The following is a 24,459-nucleotide window of genomic DNA, read 5'->3' on the forward strand; positions in this document are numbered from 1 at the left end:
CCCTGCTATAATGATAATAATAATTTAATAATAATATAATAATAGTAATAATTTAGTAATATTTATAAAAATAGAATCAGAGCATTGGAAGAGACCACATGGGCCATCCAGTACAACCCCCTGCTGTAATGATAATGATAATAATAATACAAATAATATAATAACAATAATAATAATTTAATATTTATAAGAATAGAATCATACCATTGGAAGAGACTACATAGGCCACATTTCGACCCCCTGCAGTAATGATAATGACAATAATAATTTAATAATACAAATAATAATAATAATAATAATAATATAATAGTAATAATTTAATATTTATAGGAATAGAATCAGCATTGGAAGGGACCACATGGGCCATCCACTCCAACCCCCTGCTATAATGATAATGATAATAATAATTTAATAATACAAATGATAATATATTGATAGTAGTAATGTAATAATAATAATAATAATAATAATAATAATAATAATAATAATAGGAGTAATAGGCACAGAACTTGGAAACATTTCCTTTATTTGGCCTGTTTTTATGTGCCTGGTCTAAAATGTGTTCACAATGCTCTCAATCTCAATCTCAGGCCGTTACCAGAGGAGATGCTCAACTACGCCCGCGATGACACTCACTATTTGCTGTACATCTATGACCGGGTCCGAACGGAGCTCTGGGAGCGGGGCAACGAGCTGCCGGCGCAGCTCCAAGTGGTTTGGCAACGGAGCAGAGACATTTGCCTGAAGGTAAGAGAAAAGGGAAATGGCTCTGGAAGGAAAACCCATGGCTGGAGGTCCCAGGGATGGGAATTGCCCCACCATTGCTGTTGGCCTCTTCCTATCTATTGCCTTCTCTCTTTAAGAAATACCTGAAGCCCATATTCACCGAAAACTCCTACCTGGAGCTCTACCGCAAGCAGAAGAAGCACCTCAACACCCAGCAAATGACGGCCTTCAAGTTGCTCTTTGCCTGGAGGGATAAGATGGCGCGCCAAGAGGATGAGAGCACCGGGTGAGTGGGGAATGCAGCATTATTATTATTATTATTATCATTAGTAGCAGTATTACACTATTATTATTATTATTATTATTATTATTATTATTATTATTATTATTATAGAGGACACCTCCCTAGGTCCTCTAATGAGATCCTATAATTTGCTTCCAAGTTGCGCTCAATAAAAGGAGAGGCAAATAATAAATGAAATGTATTACATTATTATTATTATTATTATTATTATTATTATTATTATTATTATTATAAATGAGAGAGAATACCTCCCTAGGTCCTCCAATGGGATCCTATACTCTGCTTCCAAGTTGCGCTCAATAAAAGGATAGGCAAATAATAAATGAAATGTATTACATTATTATTATTATTATAAATGAGAGAGAATACCTCCCTAGGTCCTCCAATGGGACTCTATACTCTGCTTCCAAGTTGCGCTCAATAAAAGAAGAGGCAAATAATAAATGAAATGTATTACATTATTATTATTATTATTATTATTATTATCATTATCATTATTATAAATGAGAGGGAACACCTCCCTAGGTCCCCTAATGGGATCCTATACTCTGCTTCCAAGTTGCGCTCAATAAAAGGAGAGGCAAATAATAAATGAAATGTATTACATTATATTATTATTATTTTTATTATTATTATTATTATTGACACAACGACGTTGTATGACACAGCAAACAAGATAGATATGCTGGGTTTCGTTTCACAAAATCACAAGTCGAACACTTCCCAAGTGTCTAGGACTGTGTGATGTATTTTCGGATGATGCGTGCAGATCCCAGCAGGGTGGCTTTTTGCAGTTGGCAGATCGTGATTTTGTCAATGTCTATTGTTTCCAAATGCCGGCTGATATCTTTCGGTACGGCACCCAGTGTGCCCATCACCACCGGGACCACCTGCACTGGTTTCTGCCAGAGTCTTTGCAGTTCAATCTTGAGGTCCTGATAGCGGCTGAGTTTTTCCTGTTGTTTTTCGTCAATGCGACTGTCACCTGGGATGGCAACATCAATGATCCAAACCTTGTTCTTTTCCAAAACTGTGATGTCTGGTGTATTGTGTTCCAGAACTTTGTTAGTCTGGATTCGGAAGTCCCACAGTATCTTTGCGTGCTCATTTTCCAATACTTTTGCAGGTTTGTGATCCCACCAGTTCTTTGCTGCTGGCAGGTGGTACTTGAGGCATAAGTTCCAATGAATCATTTGGCCCACATAGTTGTGCCTCTGTTTGTAGTCTGTCTGTGCAATTTTCTTACAGCAGCTGAGGATATGATCAATGGTTTCATCTGTTTCCTTGCACAGTCTGCATTTTGGGTCATCAGCTGATTTTTCGATCTTGGCCTTAATTGCATTTGTCCTGATGTCTTGCTCCTGGGCTGCAAGGATCAGGCCTTCTGTCTCCTTCTTCAGGGTCCCATTCGTGAGCCAGAGCCAGGTCTTCTCCTTATCAGCTTTTCCTTCAATTTTGTCAAGGAACTTTCCATGCAATGTTTTGTTGTGCCAGTTGTCAGCTCTAGTTTGTAGTGTGGTTTTCTTGTACTGGTTTTTTGTCTGCTGTGCTTTGAGGAGTTTCTGATTTTTGACTTCAATCAAAGCAGGTTCTTCACTTTGCTTTCCATATTCTGCCAGGGCATGTTCTTCTTCTTTGACTGCTTGTTTTACTTGCAAGAGTCCTCTGCCCCCTGATCTTCTAGGCAGATATAGCCGGTCAACATCACTGCGAGGGTGCAGTGAATGATGAATGGTCATGAGTTTTCTTGTTATTATTATTGTTATTATTATTATTATTTTAAATTAGACAGAATACCTCCCTAGGTCCTCCAGTTGAATCCTATTATTCATTTCCAGGTTGAGCTCAATAAGAGGAAAGGCAAGAAATAAAATTATTATTATTATTATTATTATTATTATTATTATTATTATTATTATTAGTTAGAGAGAATACCTCCCTTGGTCCTCCAATGAGGTCCTATGGTCCTGCCTCCATGGTGAGTTCAATAAAAGAAGAGGTGAGTAATAAATAAAATGTATTATTATTATTATTATAGATTAGAGAGCACCTCTCTCAGTCCTCCAATACTATATCCCACTTCCAAGTGAGTTGAGTAATAAATAAAATGTATTATTATATTATCATTATTATTATTATTATCATTATTATTGGAGAGAATACTTCCCTAGGTCCTCCAATGGGATCCTATACTCCACTTCCAAGTTGCTCAATAAAAGGAGAGGCGAATAATAAATGAAATGTATATTATTGTATGACACAGCAAACAAGATAGATATGCTGGATTTCGTTTCACAAAATCACAAGTCAAACACTTCCCAAGCGTCTAGGACTGTGTGATGTATTTTCGGATGATGCATGCAGATCCCAGTCGGGTGGCCTTTTGCAGTTGGCAGATCGTGATTTTGTCAATGTCTATTGTTTCCAAATGCCGGCTGAGATCACCTCCCTAGGTCCTCCAATGGGATGGAGTTGCTTTCAAGTTGCGCTTAATAAAAGGAGAAGCGAATAATAAATAAAATGTATTATTATTGTTATTATTATTATTATTATTATTATTATTATTATAGATTAGAGACAACACCTCCCATGGTCCTCCAATGGGGTCATTTGGTCCGCTTCCAAGTTGCGCTTAATAAAAGGAGAGGCGAATAATAAATAGAATGTATTATTACACTATTATTATTATTATTACTATTATTAGAGAGAATACCTCCCTAGGTCCTACAATGGGATCCTATACTTCCAAGTTGCGTTCAATAAAAGATGAGCATTGAGTGGCAGCTTCAAAGCTTGAATTCCATTTCTGGTTTGAAGCATCACAATCCAAGCAGGATATCGACACTTAGAGAAAAATAGAATGTTTAGTAATAGTAATAATGTTTAATTATTTTACTTTCCGGGCAGGTACGTGCTTCCAAACCACATGCTGCTGAAGATATCCGAGGAGCTTCCCAAGTAAGTGATGCTCATCCTCATGAATCCTGGGAGATCAAGTAGCATTCCTTGCTATATTGTTAATAGTGTGATACTATTGTAGTCTTTTTTTTATATGAATTTTTATTGATATATAAAATAAATAGATAACAACGAAAGAGTGAGAACAATGATTTTTGACAGAAAGTGAAGAAAAGATTAAAAAGAAGAGAGAGAAAAATGTATATATGTATATATATATATACACATATCCATACACACCTATACATACACACACACACACACATATATATATAAAAATTAAGAAAAAAAATTGAGAAAAATACAAAAAACAACCCCCCCCCCCAAAAAAAAAATATTAATAAAAATAAAAATGACTTCCATCTTCACCTTTGCGTTTCCCATCTATATATATAAAAGGATAAAGTTGCGGGCGCAGTGACTATAACAACAAAACTAAACATCCCAGAAATACGAAATTTGGCAACACAATGCAAAAGGCTTGCCTCCAGGTTACAACAACACAACCACACCACAAAACCACAATCCAGACCCACAAAACTCACAACAACGCATCATGCGATAACAACACAACTAAATGCCCCAGAAATACAAAACTTGGCAACACAATGCAAAAGCCTTGCCTCCCAGTTGTAACAACACAACCACACCACAAAACCACACAGGACCCACAAAACTCACAACAACGCATCGTGACTATAACAACACAACTAACGCCCCAGAAATACGAAACTTGGCAACACAACGCAAAAGCCTTCCCTCCAGGTTGTAACAACACAACCACACCACAAAACCACAATCCGGACCCATAAAACTCACAACAATGCATTGTGACTATAACAACATAACTAAACGTCCCAGAAATACGAAACTTGGCACACAACTAAACGCCCCAGAAATATAAAACTTGACAACACAACGCAAAAACCTTGCCTCCCGGTTGTAACAACACAACCACACCACAAAACCACAATCCGGACCCACAAAACTCACAACAACGCATCGTGACTATAACACAACAAAACGCCCCAGAAATACAAAATTTGACAACACAATGCAAAAGCCTTGCCTCCCAGTTGTCAGAACACAACCACAACACAAAACCACAATCCGGACCCACAAAACTCACAACAACGCATCATGACTATAACAACACAACTAAACGCCCCAAAAATACAAAACTTGGCAAAACAATGCAAAAGCCTTGCCTCCCGGTTGTAACAACACAACCACACCACAAAACCACACCGGACCCACAAAACTCACAACAACGCATCATGACTATAACAACACAACTAAACGCCCCAGAAATACGAAACTTGGCAACACAACACAAAAGCATTCCCTCCCGATTGTAACAACACAACCACACCACAAAACCACAATCCGGACCCACAAAACTCACAACAATGCATCATGACTATAACAACACAACTAAACGCCCCAGAAATACAAAACTTGGCACACAACTAAACGACCCAGAAATACAAAACTTCGCAACACAACACAAAAGCCTTGCCTCTCAGTTGTAACAACACAACCACACCACAAAACCACAATCCAGACCCACAAAACTCACAACAACGCATTGTGACTATAACAAATACAACATTTGACAACACAACTCATCCACCTCCCCAATCCCTACATTCACACTTGGCCTCCAAAAAAACAATTACAATAATAACAATGACAACAACAACAACAATAAGAATCAACACCATCACAGGCAAGAAACAGCCAGGCACTGAGGCTGAGAGGCCAGTCAGTGCTAAACTGGGCCTCCAAAAAACAATACAGTAGCATCTAACATCCAACCTTCATAATCACTACAACAACAATAATAATAAACACCTACACAGGCAAAACAAAGAAAAGACTATTGTACCACAATAAAAATATAAACCGCACTCAGCAGAATCAGACATTACAATTAACAACAAACTAAAGACAACAGGGATCTCAAGCAATTATCAATCAACACAAAAATTGAAGAAGGTAACAGACTTCAAATACTACTACTAATGTGAGTATAAAGAAGGGTGGAGGTCACAGCATAAATACAACCTAATGCAGACTGACCAACACCACCAGACTAAGCCACAGCAACGCGTGGCCGGGCACAGCTAGTTCTGTATAAACTCAAGAGATTGATCCCAAAAAAAAAAAATTGAATCCGTCTCTTTTTCTGTAATGGTAAGGACTAACCCTGACAAGAGGGTGTTGCCCTTTATATTGGCTTGGTCAATGATTCTTTGCTTTACATAAAACTTTCGAGGAAAGTAGTCTTAACTATTGTAGTCTTAACTAGCTGTGCCCGGCCACGCGTTGCTGCGGCGAAGTCTGGTGGTATGGGAAATAAAGTATTGAGGAATTGGTGGGAGTTAAGGTAAAGGGTAAAAGGTTTTCCCCTGACATTAAGTCCATTATAAATGGGTTATATAGCTGTGTGGAAGGACCTTGAGTCTACACTGCCATATAATCCAGTTAAAATCAGATAATCTGTATTTTATAGGCAGTGTGGAAGAGGCCTAAGTGAGGCCTAACTCTGCCTGTCCCCTGGGCTGAGTGGGTTGCTAGGAGACCAAGTGGGCGGAGCTTAGCCTTTGAACTGGCAGCAATAGGATAAAAACAATTACTCCTCTCTCTCTAATTAGGACTTTATTTTTCTTTTCTTTTTGTTGTATGAACGTAGAGGCATGGATGAGGGGTTGTACTGCCAAGTTTAGTGTTTTTTGGGATGTGTAGTTTTGTTGTTTTGTCCTAGGCCGAAATTTCATTACCCTTTCATATATATAGATATTCTGGAAGCTGAGTCCTCCCTGTCTTTCCTTTTCCTAGGGAGCCACAGGGGATCATTGCGTGTTGCAACCCGGTTCCACCTCTGGTCCGGCAGCAGATCAACGAGATGCACCTCCTGATCCAGCAGGCCAGAGAGATGCCGCTCTTAAAGGTACGGAGACCTCTTTGATAGTCATGTCAATGAGGTGTGAAAGAGAAATTGTAATTTTAGAAGAAAGCTTTGTCCTCTCAATTGATTTCTTTCTCCTATCCGTTTCCAGTCCGAAGTCGCTGTCACTGCAAAAAGGAGAGGGCCTCTGCGTCAAGCCGAGGTACGTCGCAGCCACAATTACCGTATATACTCGAAGATAAGCTGAGTTTTTCAGCCCTTATTTATGAGCTGAAAAAGCCTCCCTCAGCTTATAATTGGGTCAAGGTCAAGGCCAGCAAGAAGCCTGCAGGCTATTGCTTGCAATATGTGATCTATTTCTCTCTTCTCCTTCCTTATCAGTGTGTTTACTTTTGCAAAGCCTCCCTCGCTCTTAATCAAGGGAATGTTTTGAAAAGAGAAACACTCTTGCAAGTCAGGAAGAAGAAAAATAGATATTCATTAATCTTACGAAAGCATTTTCCCTTGAAATATTTGTTAAACTCTCCTACAGATATATAGGCATTAACCCCTTGCAAGCTTTTGCCATCTCTATGTACTTTTATATGTGTATCTATCTATATACATTAATTTTATATATGAATTTCCCCTCATATGTTTGCAAGTCTCTGAAAATATCTATATAAAGAGAGATGTCTGGATAGATATGAATATATTCTTACCTACCTATATTACAGGAGGGAAATGCACGCACACAGAGGGAGAGAGGGGGATTTGCAAATGTTTCAGGGGAAAATGCATATGTGAAATTAGTGTCTATAATTATAGATCTATATCTAGCTCTGCCTTGTGTATATAAGCATTGAATGTTTGCCTGTTACTATGTTGGAAGCTGGCCTGAGTCCCCATGGGGAGATAGGGTGGGATCCAAATGAAGTTTTTGTTGTTGTTGTTATTATGTTATTGTTGATACCATATTGTTTTTGTTGTCCCTACTTTTCCACTTATAGAGCTAGTTTATTGTTTTTCTTTGAAATACAGTAAATATTCAAAAACATTTAACCTACTGATGCCCCAATTAATGAAATGTTATTGGTATCTATTTTTACTTTGAAATTTACCCGTAACTGCTGCATTTCCCACCCTCGGCTTATACTCAAGTCAATAAGTTATCCCAGTTTTTTGTGGTAAAATTAGGTGCCTTGGCTTATATTCGAGTCGGCTTCTACTCGAGTATATACAGTATGTATTATATAATATATCGTATTATTATTATTATTAGTTGAGTCTAAGTCCCTATCTTCTTTGCTTTTGGCAGAAGCCCGAGAATCACTTGTTTGGGCCCCATGACAGCTCCCACCTTCCTCCGGACGAGAAAATGGAGCGCTCAGATCAAAGTAATTTGCCGTTCTTTTTTGAGATGTTTTGAAGCCACGGTTGGCCAAATGTGTGGGTGTTATGTGTCAGGCATGGGCATGCTTGCTGTATTTATATTATATGTAATATTACTAATAATTTTACAATGTATGTTATAGTACAATATAGTAATATATAATGCTTGTATTGTGCTACACGAATAATATAATATATTGTATGTACATATGGCTTGTAGGCCGGCCTGAGTCCCCTTCGGGATGAGAAGGGCGGGATATAAATGTTGCTAATAAATAAATAAATATGTTATTTGAAAAGCAAAAAAACTAAACAAACAACACACAACAACAACAAAACTAATACGAACTGCAAAACAAGAAACTCCACACTATCCCAGTGGATAGCGAGGGTTCCCATGAAAGAATGGAAGATATTTAAAATAATAGTAATAATAATCATTTATTATTATTTCCCATCTTCCACATCAAGGTTCCCAGGAAAGAAAGAATCAAAATGGTGCCAATGGCTGTTTTGATTATTCTGATGATTATTCTGATGATGATGATGATGATGATGATGATGATGATGATGATGATGATGATGATGATGATGATGATTATTATTTCCCATCTTACACGTCAGGGTTCCCAGCAAAAAGAGAAAGAATCAAAATGGTGCCAATAGGAAATAATAATAGTAATAATACATTATAATTATTATTATTATTGCCCATCTTCCATGTCAAGGTTCCCAGGAAACAATCAAAATGATACTGATAGGATATAATAATAGTGCCAATAATACATTCTTATTATGCCAATAATACATTCTTATTATTTCAATAAAAACAACTTTTGGCACCATTTTGATTTGATTTGAATGTTGTTGTTGTTTGGTTGTTGTTGTTCTTTCCCGTCTTCCACGTCAAGGTTCCCAGGAAAGAGAATCAAAGTTATCCCAATAGGTAATAATAATAATAATGTTTTATTATTGTTGTTATTGTTTCCCATCTTCCACGTCAAGGTTCCCAGGAAAGAGAATCAAACTGGTTCCAATTGGTAGTAATAATAATAATAATAATGTATTATTATTATTAATATTAATATTACCCATCTTCTGTGTCAAGATTCCCAGGAAAGAAAGAATCAAACTGGTCCCAATAGGTAGTAATAATAATTCATAGCAATAATGATAATATATTATTATTACCCATCTTCCATGTCAAGGTTCTCAGGAAAGAAATGTATTATTGTCATATTTATTTATATCTTGCTTTATCTCCCCAAAGGGGGCTCGAAATGGTGCTGATAGCTGTTGTGATGTAATAATAATAGTAATAATTTGACAAATTAAAAGCATTCCCACTGATTTCTTCTCTTATTTTCTCCTGTCTGTAGCACCCGGACCAACCCTAGAGCGTTCGAGGCTCTTTTCGGAAACCAAGGAGGACCGTTCGCCACAACCGTCCTGCCTTCTTTTGAAAGCCAGCATCAGCATCTTTAATGTACGTCTCCCTTATTTATTATTATTTATTTATTAGCAACATTTATATCCCGCACTTCTCATCCTGAAGGGGACTCAGGGTGGCTTACAAGTTATATATATACATACAATATATTATATTATTAGTATAGCACAATATAAGTACTATATAAACATTATATATTATTATAATATATAATGCAATATAATTAGTAATGTTACATGTAATATAAATATACAATTATAATAATGTATTATTATTATATTGTATCACATTATAATATTATTAGCAACATTATATGTATATACAATATATTATAATATTAGTATAGTATAATATGAGTATGATATATTATTATATTGTTAATAATATATATCCTTAGAAGATTTGGAAGCAACGGAACTCAATTAGCTCAAAGAATCAGTTCCCAGAGACATCCTCAGACTTATATACATACATTAAAACATCTTGTAGTATGGATATGTTCCCGAATCCCATTGTTTTTCCATCTAAAGTAGACCTACTGGATAAATAGGAATTATATATGGACTCGCGGTTTAACAGTTGAGCCAAAAGGTCTAGCCATTCTTACCAATCATATCCCGTCAGAACATTTGTCGTATTTGTGTATGTTATTGTTATTTTATACTTTTATATTAATGAAGAAATTGTGGCATTGAATGTTTGCCATTCATATGTATGTTACCGCCCTGAGTCCCCCTGAAAATAAAGTATTATTATTATATTTGTTTACATTCATATCCCAATGTTCATTGAGAAGTCTATATTAACAGCCAAATTTAAAATATAAACCATCCCAATTATTCTTACTGTCTTGGTTTCTCACATTTTATGTATTTCTGAGCATTAGCCAAGATCCAAACGCACAAATAGTACCTTTATAGTGTCTTAGTCCCTTCACCATTGGAATTCATCAGTCAACAAGAGACTTGGGAGGCTCATATAGGGAGTTATTAACTGCTTCCAATGACATGTTAATTTTCCTTACATTTTCCAAGGAACCGGAAGGGAGCAAAGCGGAGGATGAAGATTTAACCATCGCGCAACAAAAAGCCCAGCGCATCATGGAGTCCTTTGAAAACCCATTCCGAATGGTAAGTAAACATTGCGCTGAGTCTATCTTTCCTTCTCTCTCTTTCATATACAGTAGAGTCTCACTTATCCAACATAAACGGGCCGGCAGAATGTTGGATAAGCGAATATGTTGGATAATAAGGAGGCATTAAGGAAAAGCCTATTAAACATCAAATTAGGTTATGATTTTACAAATGAAGCTCCAAAACATCATGTTAGACAACAAATTTGGCAGAAAAAGTAGTTCAGTACGCAGTAATGCTATGTAGTAATTACTGTATTTACGAATTTAGCACCAAAATATCATGATATATTGAAAACGTTGACTACAAAAATGCGTTGGAAAATCCAGAACGTTGGATAAGTGAGACTCTACTGTATATATTTATATATTTATGTATATATATTTGGTTACCCCGCTTTGCCCGGGTTATTTGAAAAAGTCAATATTTTAATTGTACAAAATGCATAAGGTTGTGGGTTGTGAACTACAACTCACACCATGCCAGGTTAACCCCGAGAAACTCCATCAGTCTATTATGTTGGGCAAGTTTGCTCTGGATGCATCATCTGTGGGATCCAGTGTGTTCTCTGGCTGTAGGGTGAACTACAACTCCCACTCTAGTGAGTCAGTCCCCTCCAATCCCTCCAGTAGGTTGAGTCAGCCATGGGGGTTCTGTGTGCCACATTTGGTCCAGGTCCATCATTGGTGGAGGTCCCCGTTTCTCTGGTTGTGGGTGAACTACAACTCCCAGAAAGGAAGGTCAGTTTCCTAACCCTAACACAAACCTTTCCAGACAACAAATGTTGGCATATCGAGTTTGTGTGACATGTTTGGTCCCGATCCTTCGGTGTTTGGGTTCACAGTGCTCTCTCGATGTAGGTGAACTACAACTCCCCCAAATCAAGGTGATTTTCCCCCAAAGACCTCCAGTAATTTTTGCTGGTCATGAGGGCTCTGTGTGCCAAGTGTGGTCCATCTTTGGTGGAGTTCAGAGCGCTTCATAGATTGCAAGTGAATATACATCCCGGTATATACAACTCCAAAATGCCCAGGCCAATTCCCCTCAAAACCCACCAGGATTCAAATTTGAGAATATCGGGTCTGCACGCCAGGTTTGCTACAGATCCATCATTGTTTGGGTTCGTAATGTGCTCTTGGATGTAGGTGAACTACAACTCCTATAAATCCCGCCAAAGACTGTCAGTATTTTTTGTTGGTCATGTTGGTTCTGTGTGTGAAGTGAGTTCCAGGTCCATCGTTGGTGGAGTTCAGAGTGCTCTTAGATTGGAGGTGAACTATACATCCCAGTCCCTACAACGCCTATAAATCATGATGAATTTTCACCAAACCTCTCTAGTGTGTTCAGCTGTGGATCAATTCCTCTGTTTGCTGTGTGCCATAGAGAAGAATAGGAAATGGTTAAAGGAGAGGTAGTGGGCGGGGTTATGCAAATTCCACACCAATGGAGAGAATAAGGAACACTGGGATGTCTGTGGTGGAGGACAAACAGAAAATCTAGGATGAAATTGTCTCCATGTGAAAGTCTTGACTTGGGTGGTGTTTGTGGAGGACATGGGCAGGGCTTGTGTGTGTAAGTGGACAGCCACAGACACACATACATATTTTCACTTTTATTATGTGGATGGATGGATGTATTGATAGATAGATAGATAGATAGATAGATAGATAGATAGATAGATAGATAGATAGATAGATAGATAGACACAGTCCCTAACTTTTCAAATTACTGTATTCTGTGTTTTGATTTGTTTATTTTACTCTATCGTTGTGTTGATACTGTTTTTAAGTATTTATACTGGTTTTAACTTGTCATATTTTGCTTCTGTTTTTGGGCTTGGCCCCTTCGAGGAGATGGAGTCAGGATAGAAAAATAAAGTACGAGGGCTAGTCAGAAAGTAGATTACGTTTTGGAATTAAAAATGAACAAAGTATAGGAGAAAACATTTACCATATGCAGTTGAAAGCCAGACTCAAATACCACTTCTCAACATAGTCGCCATTCAAATCTAGGCACTTACCATAGCGATGAATGAGCTTGGCAACTCCTTCCCCACAAAACTCTGCTGCTTACACCCTCAAAAAGTATAGGAGAAAACATTTACCATCTGCAGTTGAAAGCCACACCCAAATACCACATCTCACGTAGTCGCCATTCAAATCTAGGCACTTACCATAGCGATGAATGAGCTTGGCAACTCCTTCCCCACAAAACTCTGCCGCTTACACCCTCAAAAAGTATAGGAGAAAACATTTACCATCTGCAGTTGAAATACCATTTCTCAACATAGTCCCCATTCAAATCTAGGCACTTATCATAGCAATGAATGAGCTTGGCAACTCCTTCCCCACAAAACTCTGCCGCTTGTGCCCTCAACACAGCGTTTTGGCAACGATGCACAGCTGCGGGAAGGGGAGACCGGCTGGTTGAGGATGCAAGCGGCAGAGTTTTGTGGGGAAGGACTTTCCAAGCTCTTTTATCGCTATGAGAAGTGCCTAGATTTGAATGGCGACTATGTTGAAAAGTGGTATTTGGGTGTGGCTTTCAACTGCATATGGTAAATGTTTTCTCCTATACAGTAGAGTTTCACTTATCCAACACTCGCTTATCCAACATTCTGGATTATCCAACATATTTTTGTAGTCAATGTTTTCAATACATCGTGATATTTTGGTGCTAAATTCGTAAATATAGTAATTACTACATAGCATTACTGCGTATTGAACTACTTTTTCTGTCAAATTTGTTGTATAACGATGTTTTGTAAAATCATAATCTAATTTAATGTTTAATAGGCTTTTCCTTAATCTCTCCTTATTATCCAACATATTCGCTTTTCCAACGTTCTGCCGGCCTGTTTACGTTGAATAAGCTAGACTCTACTGTACTTTGTTCAGTTTTAATTCCAAAATGTAATCTACTTTCTGGATAATCCTCATATTATTATTATTATTATTATTATTATTATTATTATTATTATTATTATTCATTGGGTTTTTTCTTTTCCTTCCTTCAGTATTTGCCTCTGGAAGAGAATGCCGCTCACGTCTCACAGGCGGCAAAATCAGACCCGTCGTCAAAAATCTATGAAGTAAGCCTCCACGGCTTGAAAATATTCCCCAAATGTGTTACTTTTATCTCCCTCTGAAGTGGAGAGATTGTGGCTTACACCCACGGGTGGGTCTCCCAAGTGTTGTTTTGGCATTTCTGCCTTTTGTTTTGTTCCAGATCAGCAACCGGTGGAAGCTGCAGAGCCAGGCCCAGCTTCAGGCGGCAGCAAAGAGGAGGTCCGCAAAGAGGAAACTTCAGCAGACGGGTAAAGAAAGCATCCACTCAACAGCCTACAATCCTGCTTCTAGATCAGGGGTCCTCAAACTTTTTAATCCAAGGGCAGGTCCACAATCCTTCAGACTGTTGAGGGGCCGGATTATCATTTGAAAAAAAATACAAACAAATTCCGATGCACACTGCACATGTCTTATTTGTAGTGCAAAAACAAGAACAATAAACGAACAATACAATATTTAAAAATAAAAACAATTTTAACCCAACATACATTTATCAGGATTTCAATGTGAAGTGTGCTCCTGCTTCTGGCCAATGAGATAGTCAAGTTAATTAGGATTGTTGTTGTTGTTGTTGTTGTTGTGTGCCTTCAAGTCATTTCAGACTTTGGGCGAGCCTAAGTCTAAAATGTATTTATTTATTATTTATTTACTGCATTTATTTACTACATTTTTATCACACCCTTCTCACTCCAAAGGGGACTCAGAGTGGCTTACAAATTATATGTACATACAATATATTATATTATTAGCATAGCACAATATTAGCATTATATATTACTATATTGAACTATACCACTATACTGTAATGTTATTAGTAATATTATATGTAATATAGAATATATAATTAATATTATTATATGGTATTATTATTAGTGTTATATTGTATTACATTATAATATTATTATCAATGTTATATGTATATACAATATATTATATTATAAAACTGAGGGCGGGGGCCAGGCAAATGACCTCGGAGGACCGCATCTGGCCCCCGGGCCTTAGTTTGGGGGCCCCTGTTCTAGATAAACAAATGGCCTTCTTGTTTTCAAGGATAGCCCTTTATGATGTAAATATCCTTTTTGTCATCTTTTTTAGCCCCGCCGGCTGCAACATCACACACCGGAAAGGAAAGGAAAGCCGAAGCTGCGGGTGTCTCTGTGCGGGAGATGGTTGCGGTGAGTGCTTCCTACCTCTGGAATGATGGGAGTTGTGGTCCAACAACTAGGCAGCCATGTATCTTCCGCCACTGGTTTATTTATTAGGTCAGAAGTGAATTGAGAATACAATTGCAATGCAAAAAAACGACAAAGTTAAAACTTGGCATTGTACTAAATTTCTTTTGACCTCTGGTGTTGCTATAAGAAGGTCCTCTATTGTGTATGTGGCAGGGCTCAGGCTGCATTGTAGTCAGCGGTTTTTGGTTTGCTTTTCTTCATATTCGCATGTCGTGGACTCCACTTTGTGGGCCCATTTGTTGAGGTTGCTTTGCATCTCGTGGTGTCTGCACAGTCTGTTCAGTGCCTTCCAAGTTGTCCAGTCTTCTGTGTGTCAGGGAGGGAATTTCTCATCCAGTCTCAGCCACTGATTGAGGTTCTGGGTTTTTACCTGCCACTTTTGGACTCTTGCTTGCTGAGGTGTTCCTGCGAGTATCTGTAGATCTTAGAAAGCTGTTTCTTGATTTAAGATGTTGGCTTGCTGGCTGAGGACAGGCTGGAGATGTCAGTGCCTTGGTCCTTTCGTTACTGACTTCTCAACGGATGTCAAGTGGTGCAATACAGACTAAACAGTATAATTTCTCCAGCGGTGTGGGGCATAGACATCTTGTGATAATGTGGCATGTCTCATTAAGGGCCACATCCACTGTTTTAACGTGGTGAGATGTATTCCACACTGGGCATACGTATTCAGCAGCAGAGTAGCCAAGCGCAAGGGCAGAATGTCTTCAATGTGTCTGGTTGTGATCCCCAGATTGTGCCAGTCAGCTTTCGTATGATATTATTTCTAGCACCCACTTTTTGCTGGATATTCAAGCAGTGCTTCTTATAAGTCAGAGCACGGTCCAGGGTATTTATTTATTTATTTAATACGTTTATATCCCGCTCTTCTCACCCCGGAGGGGACTCAGAGCGGCTTACAAATCAAATGTACATACAATATATTATTAGCATAGCACAATCTAAGCATTAAATTACTATATTGTACTATATCATTATATGGTAATATTATTAGTAATATTACATTTGATATATACTATATAATTAATATTATTATGTTATATTATTACTAGCTGTGCCCAGCCACGCGTTGCTGTGGCGTTTTCTGGTGGTGTTGGTGAGAAATTGTTGAGGTAGTGGTGGTATTGAATGTTTGTTGTATGGTTGTCTTTATGTTTAGTATGCACACTGAAGTGGATTATATGGCAGTGTGGAGTCAAGATAATCCAGTTCAAAGCAGATAATGTAAGATTCTAAATGGGTTATATAGCTGTGTGGAAGGGCCTTGAGTCTACACTGCCATATAATCCAGTTAAAATCTGATAATCTGTAGAAGAGGCCTAAGTGAGGCCTAACTGTGCCTGTCCCCTGGGCTGAGTAGGTTGCTAGATGACCAAGTGGGCAGAGCTTAGCCTTCTAACTGGCAGCAATTGGATAAAAACTATTATTCCTCTCCCTGTAATTAGGACTTTATTTTTCTTTTCTTTTTGTTGTATCAACCTAGAGTCGTGAATGATGGGTTGTGTTGTCAAATTTCGAGGTTGGGGGGCCTGTACTTTTGTTCTTTTGTCCGCTGCCCTGATGCCATCACTCTTTTATATATATATATAGATTAGTATAATATTGTATTACATTATAATATTATTATCAATATTATAAGTATATACAATATATTATATATTTGTAAATTATTGTATATTATATACATATATATACGGTAAAGGTTTTCCCCTGACGTTAAGTCCAGCCATGTCTGACTCTGGGGGTTGGTGCTCATCTCTATTTCTAAGCCGAAGAGCCGGCGTTGTCCATAGACCCCTCCAAGGTCATGTGGCCGGCATGACTGCATGGAGCGCCGTTACCTTCCCCCTATTGATCTACTCACATTTGCATGTTTTCGAACTGCTAGGTTTACATACATACATGTATGTAAAATTAGCATAGCATGTTGCTATGGCACTAACTCCTAAGTGTTTTGGTGTGCTGCAATGCACCAGTGGGATTCCTTCCTAGTTCATCCTCAGGACTCGAATGCCTGTCTGTTCTTAACATGAAAAGCACACGTCTGCATTTTGGATGGATTAAGAATCAGCTGGTTCTCCCTGTAATAGGCAGTAAGAGCACCTAAAGCTTCAAAGAGCTTCTGTTCAACCATTTCAAAGCTCTCTGCTTGGGCGGTGATGACACAATCGTCAGCATAGATGAAACTCTGTGTCTGTGTTTTAGATAAATTAGGAATCAGCTGGTTTTCCCCATGATATCAGTAAGAGCACCTAAAGCTTCGGAGAGTTTTTTTCAATGATTTCAAAGCTCCCTGCTTGGGCGGTGATGGCACGATCGTCAGCGTAGATGAAACTCTCTGTCCCTTATCACAATGGCTAGTCATTTGTGTAGATATTAAACATTGATGGAGCAAGCAGGCTCTCCTGAAGCAGGCCATTCTTCTGTTTTTGCCGGACCCTGGAACTCAACAAAAAAGCTCCTGTTTTGTAGTAGATTTCCTATGAAGTGGGTGATACATAGATAGATAGATATCCATGGTATTTTGGAACATCTTGCCGCAGCTCCTCTTTTGAAATGCATTTTATTTTTCTCCTAGATGGAGCAAAAGAAGGAAGTGACAAGAAGTGATGCCGAGACAGAGCGACCCAGAGAAGAGGCAAAAAAGGCCAAAGTGTCCCATCAGACGATGGAAAGAGACGAGGAGAAGGAGCCGCCCAAGCCCTTCACACCCTTCGACTACAGCAAGTCCGACCTCAAGATGTTCGCAGGTAAAGAACCAATGTAAAGCACCCCTCCTTGAACAAGTATGGATCCCTATTCTGGGCTATTGGGCTTCCAAGGCCGAGCGGGGATCCAAAGTCATGGATGATTATCTCCCATTGCATAAGAGGGCAACCTAGAGATGAGACCAGGCAACTTCTAGAAAGCCATGTGTTTTGATATATGTATTATTATTATTTTATTATGACACAGCAAACAAGATAGATATGCTGGATTTTGTATCACAAAATCACAAGTCGAACACTTCCCAAGTGTCTAGGACTGTGTGATGTATTTTCGGATGATGCGTGCAGATCCCAGTTAGGGTGGCCTTTTGCAGTTGGCAGATCGTGATTTTGTCAATGTCTATTGTTTCCAAATGCCGGCTGAGATCTTTTGGCACGGCACCCAGTGTGCCCATCACCACCGGGACCACCTGTACTGGTTTCTGCCAGAGTCTTTGAAGTTCAATCTTGAGGTCCTGGTAGCGGCTGAGTTTTTCCTGTTGTTTTTCGTCAATGCGATTGTCACCTGAGATGGCGACATCAATGATCCAAACCTTTTTCTTTTACACAACTATGATGTCTGGTGTGTTGTGTTCCAGAACTTTGTCAGTCTGGATTCTGAAGTCTCACAGTATCTTTGCGTGCTCATTTTCCAATACTTTTGCAGGTTTGTGATCCCACCAGTTCTTTGCTGCTGGGAGGTGGTACTTGAGGCATGAGTTCCAATGAATCATTTGGGCCACATAGTTGTGCCTCTGTTTGTAGTCTGTCTGTGCGATTTTCTTACAGCAGCTGAGGATATGATCAATGGTTTCGTCGGTTTCTCCTTGCACAGTCTGCATTTTAGGTCATCAGCTGCTGCTGCTGCTGCTGATGATGATGATGATGATTATGCACCAGAAATGTTCTTGTCTGTCACTGCCATTTGTTTCCAGCAGAAATATGTTCTGTATTAATAATATATATATATATATATATATATTATTTATTTATTTATTTGGCACCAGAAATATTCTGCTCTGCCACTGTTTCCAGGCAGAAACCTGCTCCGAGTGACCTCTCGGATGGGGGAAAATGGGATTTGCAATACAAAACAAGCTCTGTGTTTATTAGATTTGCTTCTTTTTGGAACGATCCCTAATATTTACCGTTTCCTTCCAGGGAAAGGCAAGACAAAGCCCTCGTCGCAGTTCGATCCTGCCAAACAGGCCTATGCCGGCAAGGTAAATTTCTGCAATCCGGAACAGCAGTTGCCGCAGCCTATTTATGGGAATTTAGCATATCCACCTTGGTTATAACGTGCTAAATTCACCCTTTCTCAACAGAAGGGAGCCAGCAAAGCCCAGCAGCCGCCCGGAATAAGGAGCATGTCCTTCACAGCAGGGAAATCCAACAGGTCGGTGGGTCAAAATGGGAGAACGCCTCACAAAAAAGTCCAGAAAAGTTTCTAGTCCATATGATATATGCAGTATATAGAAATGTATCTAAATATATCATTCTTACAAAATTCAGAGCTTTCTTCATCTTACTCCAAAGAGGTTCTGCCCGTTTTCTTCCTCTGAAACGGAGCCTGGGATGCCTTGGCGGCCTCCCATCCAAGTCCAACCCGGGGCTAACCCTGCTTAGCATCCAGGAAATAAATTTTATTGTATTTTAACAGTTGCATCCATGACACATATATTATAATTGTTAGCCGCCTTCTAGAGAGAAATGAGGGAGAGAAAGGAAGTACTGTATATACTCGAGTATAAGCCTAGTTTTTCAGCCCTTTTTTAAGATTGAAAAAGTCCCCCTCGGCTTATAATCGGGAGAGGGTCCTGGTTGGCTTATATTTGGGTCAGCTTATACTCGAGAATATATGGTACATTTATTATTTTTTTCTATTATTATTGGTATTATTACATTTATTATTTTTCTCTATCATTGTTGCTACTATTACATTTATTTTAACCTATATTATTAATAATAATACATTTATTATTTCACTCTGATCTTATTATTATTATTGCATTTATTATTTTACTCTATTATTGTATTATTTTCCTGTATTTATTATTATTATTATTATTATTATTATTATTATTATTATTATTATTATTATTGGAATGTAAACACATTTACATTGAAGAAGATGAGAATAATGATTTGATCAGAGTTGGACAGTCTTATCTTAAATTTGAGTTTTATGTAAATATTTAAAAACATTTAACCTACTGATGCCTCAATTAATGTAATTTTATTGGTATCTATTTTTATTTCTGGAATTTACCACCCTCGGCTTATACTGGAGTCAATGTTTTCCCAGTTTTTTTGTAGTAAAATTAGGTGCCTAGGCTTATATTCAGGTCGGCTTATACTCGAGTATATACACAGTAAATGGATTCTATGAAATGCCAATATATTAAGTAGTTCAGGTTTGACTCGGAAGCTTTAATCAACTCAACTTAAACCCATAATAATATTTATTATTGTTTATTTATTTATTAGCAACATTGATATCCCGCCCTTCCTACCCTGAAGGGGAATCAGGGCGACTTACAAGTTATATATACGTACAATATATTATATTATTAGTATAGCACAATATAAGCATTATAAATTACTATATTGTACTATAACACTATATTGTAATATTAGTAATATTACATTTAATATATAATATTAATATATATAATATATAATATAAATATACAATTATAATAGTGCATTATATTATTATTATTATTATTATTATTATTATTATTATTACCTCTAATTATTTTCTGCAGGGGTTTCCGCCACAACTGGCCCAGAAGATAATGCTGTTTACACGATCGACTTGGAAGAATCAAGAAGCTACTTTCTTTTAATCGAAGGGGATGCCATTTTTGTGTACAGATACAAGTTTGGTTTCGTTGTTTTGGTTTTTTTTAAAGAAAAAATACAAATTAAATATCTTTTATTCCCCCTTTTAATTGCCTCGAGTGTTAAACCGGCTATATTTCCCTATCTTTTTTTCGCTATCAGTTCCTTTTTATGTTATGATTTTGGTGTGACCTTTTCACTGCATCTGGAGGGGAAATAATAATCAATGTGTATATTTAAGATAACGTTTATAAAATTGGGTTGCGGTGAGTTTTCTGGGCTGTATGGCCATGTTCCAGAAGCATTCTCTCCTGATGTTTGCCCGCGTCTATGGCAGGCATCCTCAGAGCTTGTGAGGTCTATTGGAAACCAAGCAAGTGGGGTTTATATATCTGTGGAATGATGTCCAGGGTGGGAGGAAGAACTCTTGCCTGTTGGAAGCAAGTGTGAACGTTGCAATTGGCCACCTTGATTACCATCGAATGGCCTTGCAGCTGCAAAGCCTGTCTGCTTTCTGCCTAGGGGAATCCTTTGTTGGAAGGTGTTAGCTGGCCCTGATTGTTTCCTCTTTGGAATTCCCATTTTCAGAGTGTTGTTCTTTATTTACAATTCAATGACATTTTATTCTTCCCCAAATAAAAAATAAATAATTATGATAATAATACATTATATATAAATATAATAATATAAATAATAATAATATAAATTCAGAAAATCAATACAGGAAAAATACTATAATATAACAGTGCTATAGAAATATAATTAATAATATGGAAAGTAACACAGAAAAATACCGTAACAATACTATAGAAATATCATATGGAAAGTACTATAGAAAAATGCCATAATAATACTATAGAAATATCATATGGAAAGTACTATAGAAAAATGCCATAAGAATACTATAGAAATATCATATGGAAAGTAATATAAAAAAATGCCATAAGAATACTATAGAAATATCATATGGAAAGTAATATAGAAAAACGCCATAATAATACTATAGAAATCTCATATAGAAAGTAATATAGAAAAATACCATAATATAACAATAATATAGAAATATCATTAATCATAACAGAAAATATAATTAATATAAAATAAATAATGATGAAAATAATATATTATATATAAATATAATATAAATAATAAAAATATAATAATATAAATTCAGAAAATCAATACAGGAAAAATACTATAATATAACAATACTATAGAAATATAATTAATAATATGGAAAGTAATACAGAAAAATACCATAAGAATACTATAGAAATATCATATGGAAAGTAATATAAAAATGCCATAATAATACTATAGAAATATAATATGGAAAGTATTATAGAAAAATGCCATACTATAGAAATATAATATATACAGTAATATAGAAAAATACCATAATATAACAATACTATAGAAATATCATTCATGATAACATGGAAAATACAATTTAAAATACCATAATATGATACTAAAAATATTTATAATTATATTATTATCCTCTTCCGCCCTATTTCCTTTCAAAAGTAACTTTTCCAAGTCCTGAATTGACGCAGGAATTTTTATGCGAAAGAATAGAGGAGTCCCATTGGTTTCAGTGCGTTTACTCCTATGTAAGCTTCGGACGCTGCAGAAAGGCATTTTTCCCCCTCTGCAAAGAGCCACGTGGAACGCTCCATTCGCGTTCCTTCCGGTTTGTCCCTCTCGGCCAATCAGGAGCGAGTTCCCGAGTGGGCCACGCCCACTTCCAAACGTGTCCAGCGAGGCTTGAAGGGAGAGGAGGCGCAACCGCACCTGATGGGGGTTAATCCTCTCCGCGCTCCCGGATCCGGCTCGGCCAATCAGCGGCGAGGGTCTCTCCGCGGCGCGGCCTGGGATTGGCTGCGAGGAGAGCCCCGCCCAGGCTTGAAGCCGCCGAGGAGTGGGTTCGGTTGAAAGGCAGAGCATTGCCAGACATTGCAAAGGGCATGGAGCCGGGCCTGGAAGGAGCCGCCGCCGTGAAGGAGGGCTGGTTCCGGGAGACCTGCAGCCTGTGGCCCGGGCAGGCCCTCTCCCTGCAGGTGGAGCAGGTCCTGCATCAGCACAGGTCGCCCTTCCAGGAGATCCTGGTCTTCAGGAGGTGAGGAAGGACAGGGGCCTCCGGGTTGGATGGGAGGAAGCACAGGCTGAGTCTGAGTGGAAATGCTCAGAATACATTATTATTATTATTAAATATAATGCCAGGCTGCGTCAGTAAGATTATATACATAACAAGCTGAGCCTGAGCCAAGAGTGTGATGCTGCAGCAAAAAATGCCAATGCGATCCTAGGCTGCGTCAATACTATTATATCATAATAATAGTAATAATAATAATAATAAATAATATACAGAGTGGATGCATGTGAAAGCTTTGAAGGAGACAAGCTGCGCATGAGCCAACAGTGGTATGCTGCAGTGGAAATATCAATAATAATAATATGAAGAAGGCCAATGCAATGCCAGGCTGTGTTAATAGAATTATATAATAATAATATACAGGTTGGATGCATGTGAAAGATATGAAGGAGTCAAGTTGAGCATGAGCCAAGAGTGGGATGCTGCAGCTAACAAGGCCAATGTAATGCCAGGCTGCACCCATTTGATTATATACATAGAGTTATATAATAATATGTTATGATGATAATAATAATAATAATATACAGATTGGATGCATGCAAAAGGTATAAAGGAGTTAAATTGAGCCCGAGCCAAGAGTGTGATGCTGCAGCGGACAAGGCCAATGTGATGCCAGGTTCACCCATTGGATTATATACATAGAATTATATAATAATAATATGATATGATAATAATAATAATATACATATTGGATGCATGCAAACGGATCTAGGAGTCAAGCTAAGCATGAGCCAAGAGTGGGATGCTGCAGCGGAAAAGGCTAATGCGATGCCAGGCCGCATCAGTACGATTATATACATATTGGATGCCTGCAAAAGAGTCTAGGAGTCAAGCAGACCCTGAGCCAAGAGTGGGATCCTGCAGTGGAAATAATAATAATAATAATAATAATAATAATAATAATAATAATAATAATAATAATAAATTATATGTAATTATAATGCCAGTAAGATTATATACATAACAAGCTGAGCCTGAGCCAAGAGTGTGATGCTGCAGCGGACAAGGCCAATGCAATGCCAGGCTGCACCCATTGGATTATATACATAGCGTTATCTATATATATATAAAAGAGTGATGGCATCACGGCGACCCACAAAACAACAAAACTACAGGCCCCCCAACCTCGAAATTTGACAACACAACCCATCATCAACACCTCTAGGTTGATACAACAAAAAGAAAAGAAAAATAAAGTCCTAATTAGAGAGAGAGGAATAATTGCTTTTATCCAATTGCTGCCAGTTAGAAGGCTAAGCTCATCCAACTTGGTCTCCTAGCAACCCAATAAAAAATAATAAAAAACACTAAAAAATTAATAAAATAAAATACTATAATAACAGAAAATAACTAAAAATAATACAAGAAAATAATAAAATATAATAAATAAAAATATAACTTACAATAAAATTAATAAAAAAATGCAAATAACGTCAAATTAAAATTATACAACAATTTTTAACCAATACCACCACCACTTTGCCACAGCAACGCGTGGCCGGGCACAGCTAGTATAATAATAAAATATAATACGATACAGTAGAGTCTCACTTATCC

The 24,459-nt window shown here is 37.7% G+C and overlaps 2 protein-coding genes across 3 annotated transcripts in view; both read left to right on the plus strand.

Moving 5' to 3' along the window:
• exosc10 (exosome component 10) overlaps positions 1–20,857 on the plus strand; it is a 34,784-nt gene extending 13,927 nt beyond the window's left edge. For both annotated transcript variants that reach the window (XM_062965867.1, XM_062965869.1), the window contains exons 11-25: positions 591–747; positions 864–1,012; positions 3,938–3,988; positions 6,830–6,941; positions 7,051–7,101; positions 8,197–8,275; positions 9,650–9,756; positions 10,755–10,850; positions 13,870–13,944; positions 14,082–14,169; positions 15,017–15,096; positions 17,735–17,906; positions 19,065–19,126; positions 19,229–19,299; positions 20,672–20,857. In XM_062965867.1, the coding sequence (XP_062821937.1) occupies positions 591–747; positions 864–1,012; positions 3,938–3,988; positions 6,830–6,941; positions 7,051–7,101; positions 8,197–8,275; positions 9,650–9,756; positions 10,755–10,850; positions 13,870–13,944; positions 14,082–14,169; positions 15,017–15,096; positions 17,735–17,906; positions 19,065–19,126; positions 19,229–19,299; positions 20,672–20,702 (1,381 nt within the window). In that variant the 3' untranslated portion in view covers positions 20,703–20,857. The remainder of the gene's footprint in view (positions 1–590; positions 748–863; positions 1,013–3,937; positions 3,989–6,829; positions 6,942–7,050; positions 7,102–8,196; positions 8,276–9,649; positions 9,757–10,754; positions 10,851–13,869; positions 13,945–14,081; positions 14,170–15,016; positions 15,097–17,734; positions 17,907–19,064; positions 19,127–19,228; positions 19,300–20,671) is intronic.
• A 1,698-nt stretch (positions 20,858–22,555) lies between these two features.
• The window catches only part of srm (spermidine synthase), a 9,762-nt gene continuing 7,858 nt past the window's right edge, over positions 22,556–24,459 (plus strand). The window contains exon 1 of the mRNA XM_008121883.3: positions 22,556–22,866. Coding sequence (XP_008120090.1) covers positions 22,715–22,866 — 152 coding nt within the window. The 5' untranslated portion in view covers positions 22,556–22,714. The remainder of the gene's footprint in view (positions 22,867–24,459) is intronic.

Source organism: Anolis carolinensis, unplaced genomic scaffold (genome assembly GCF_035594765.1).
Source record: "Anolis carolinensis isolate JA03-04 unplaced genomic scaffold, rAnoCar3.1.pri scaffold_15, whole genome shotgun sequence".
Lineage (NCBI taxonomy): Eukaryota > Metazoa > Chordata > Lepidosauria > Squamata > Dactyloidae > Anolis > Anolis carolinensis.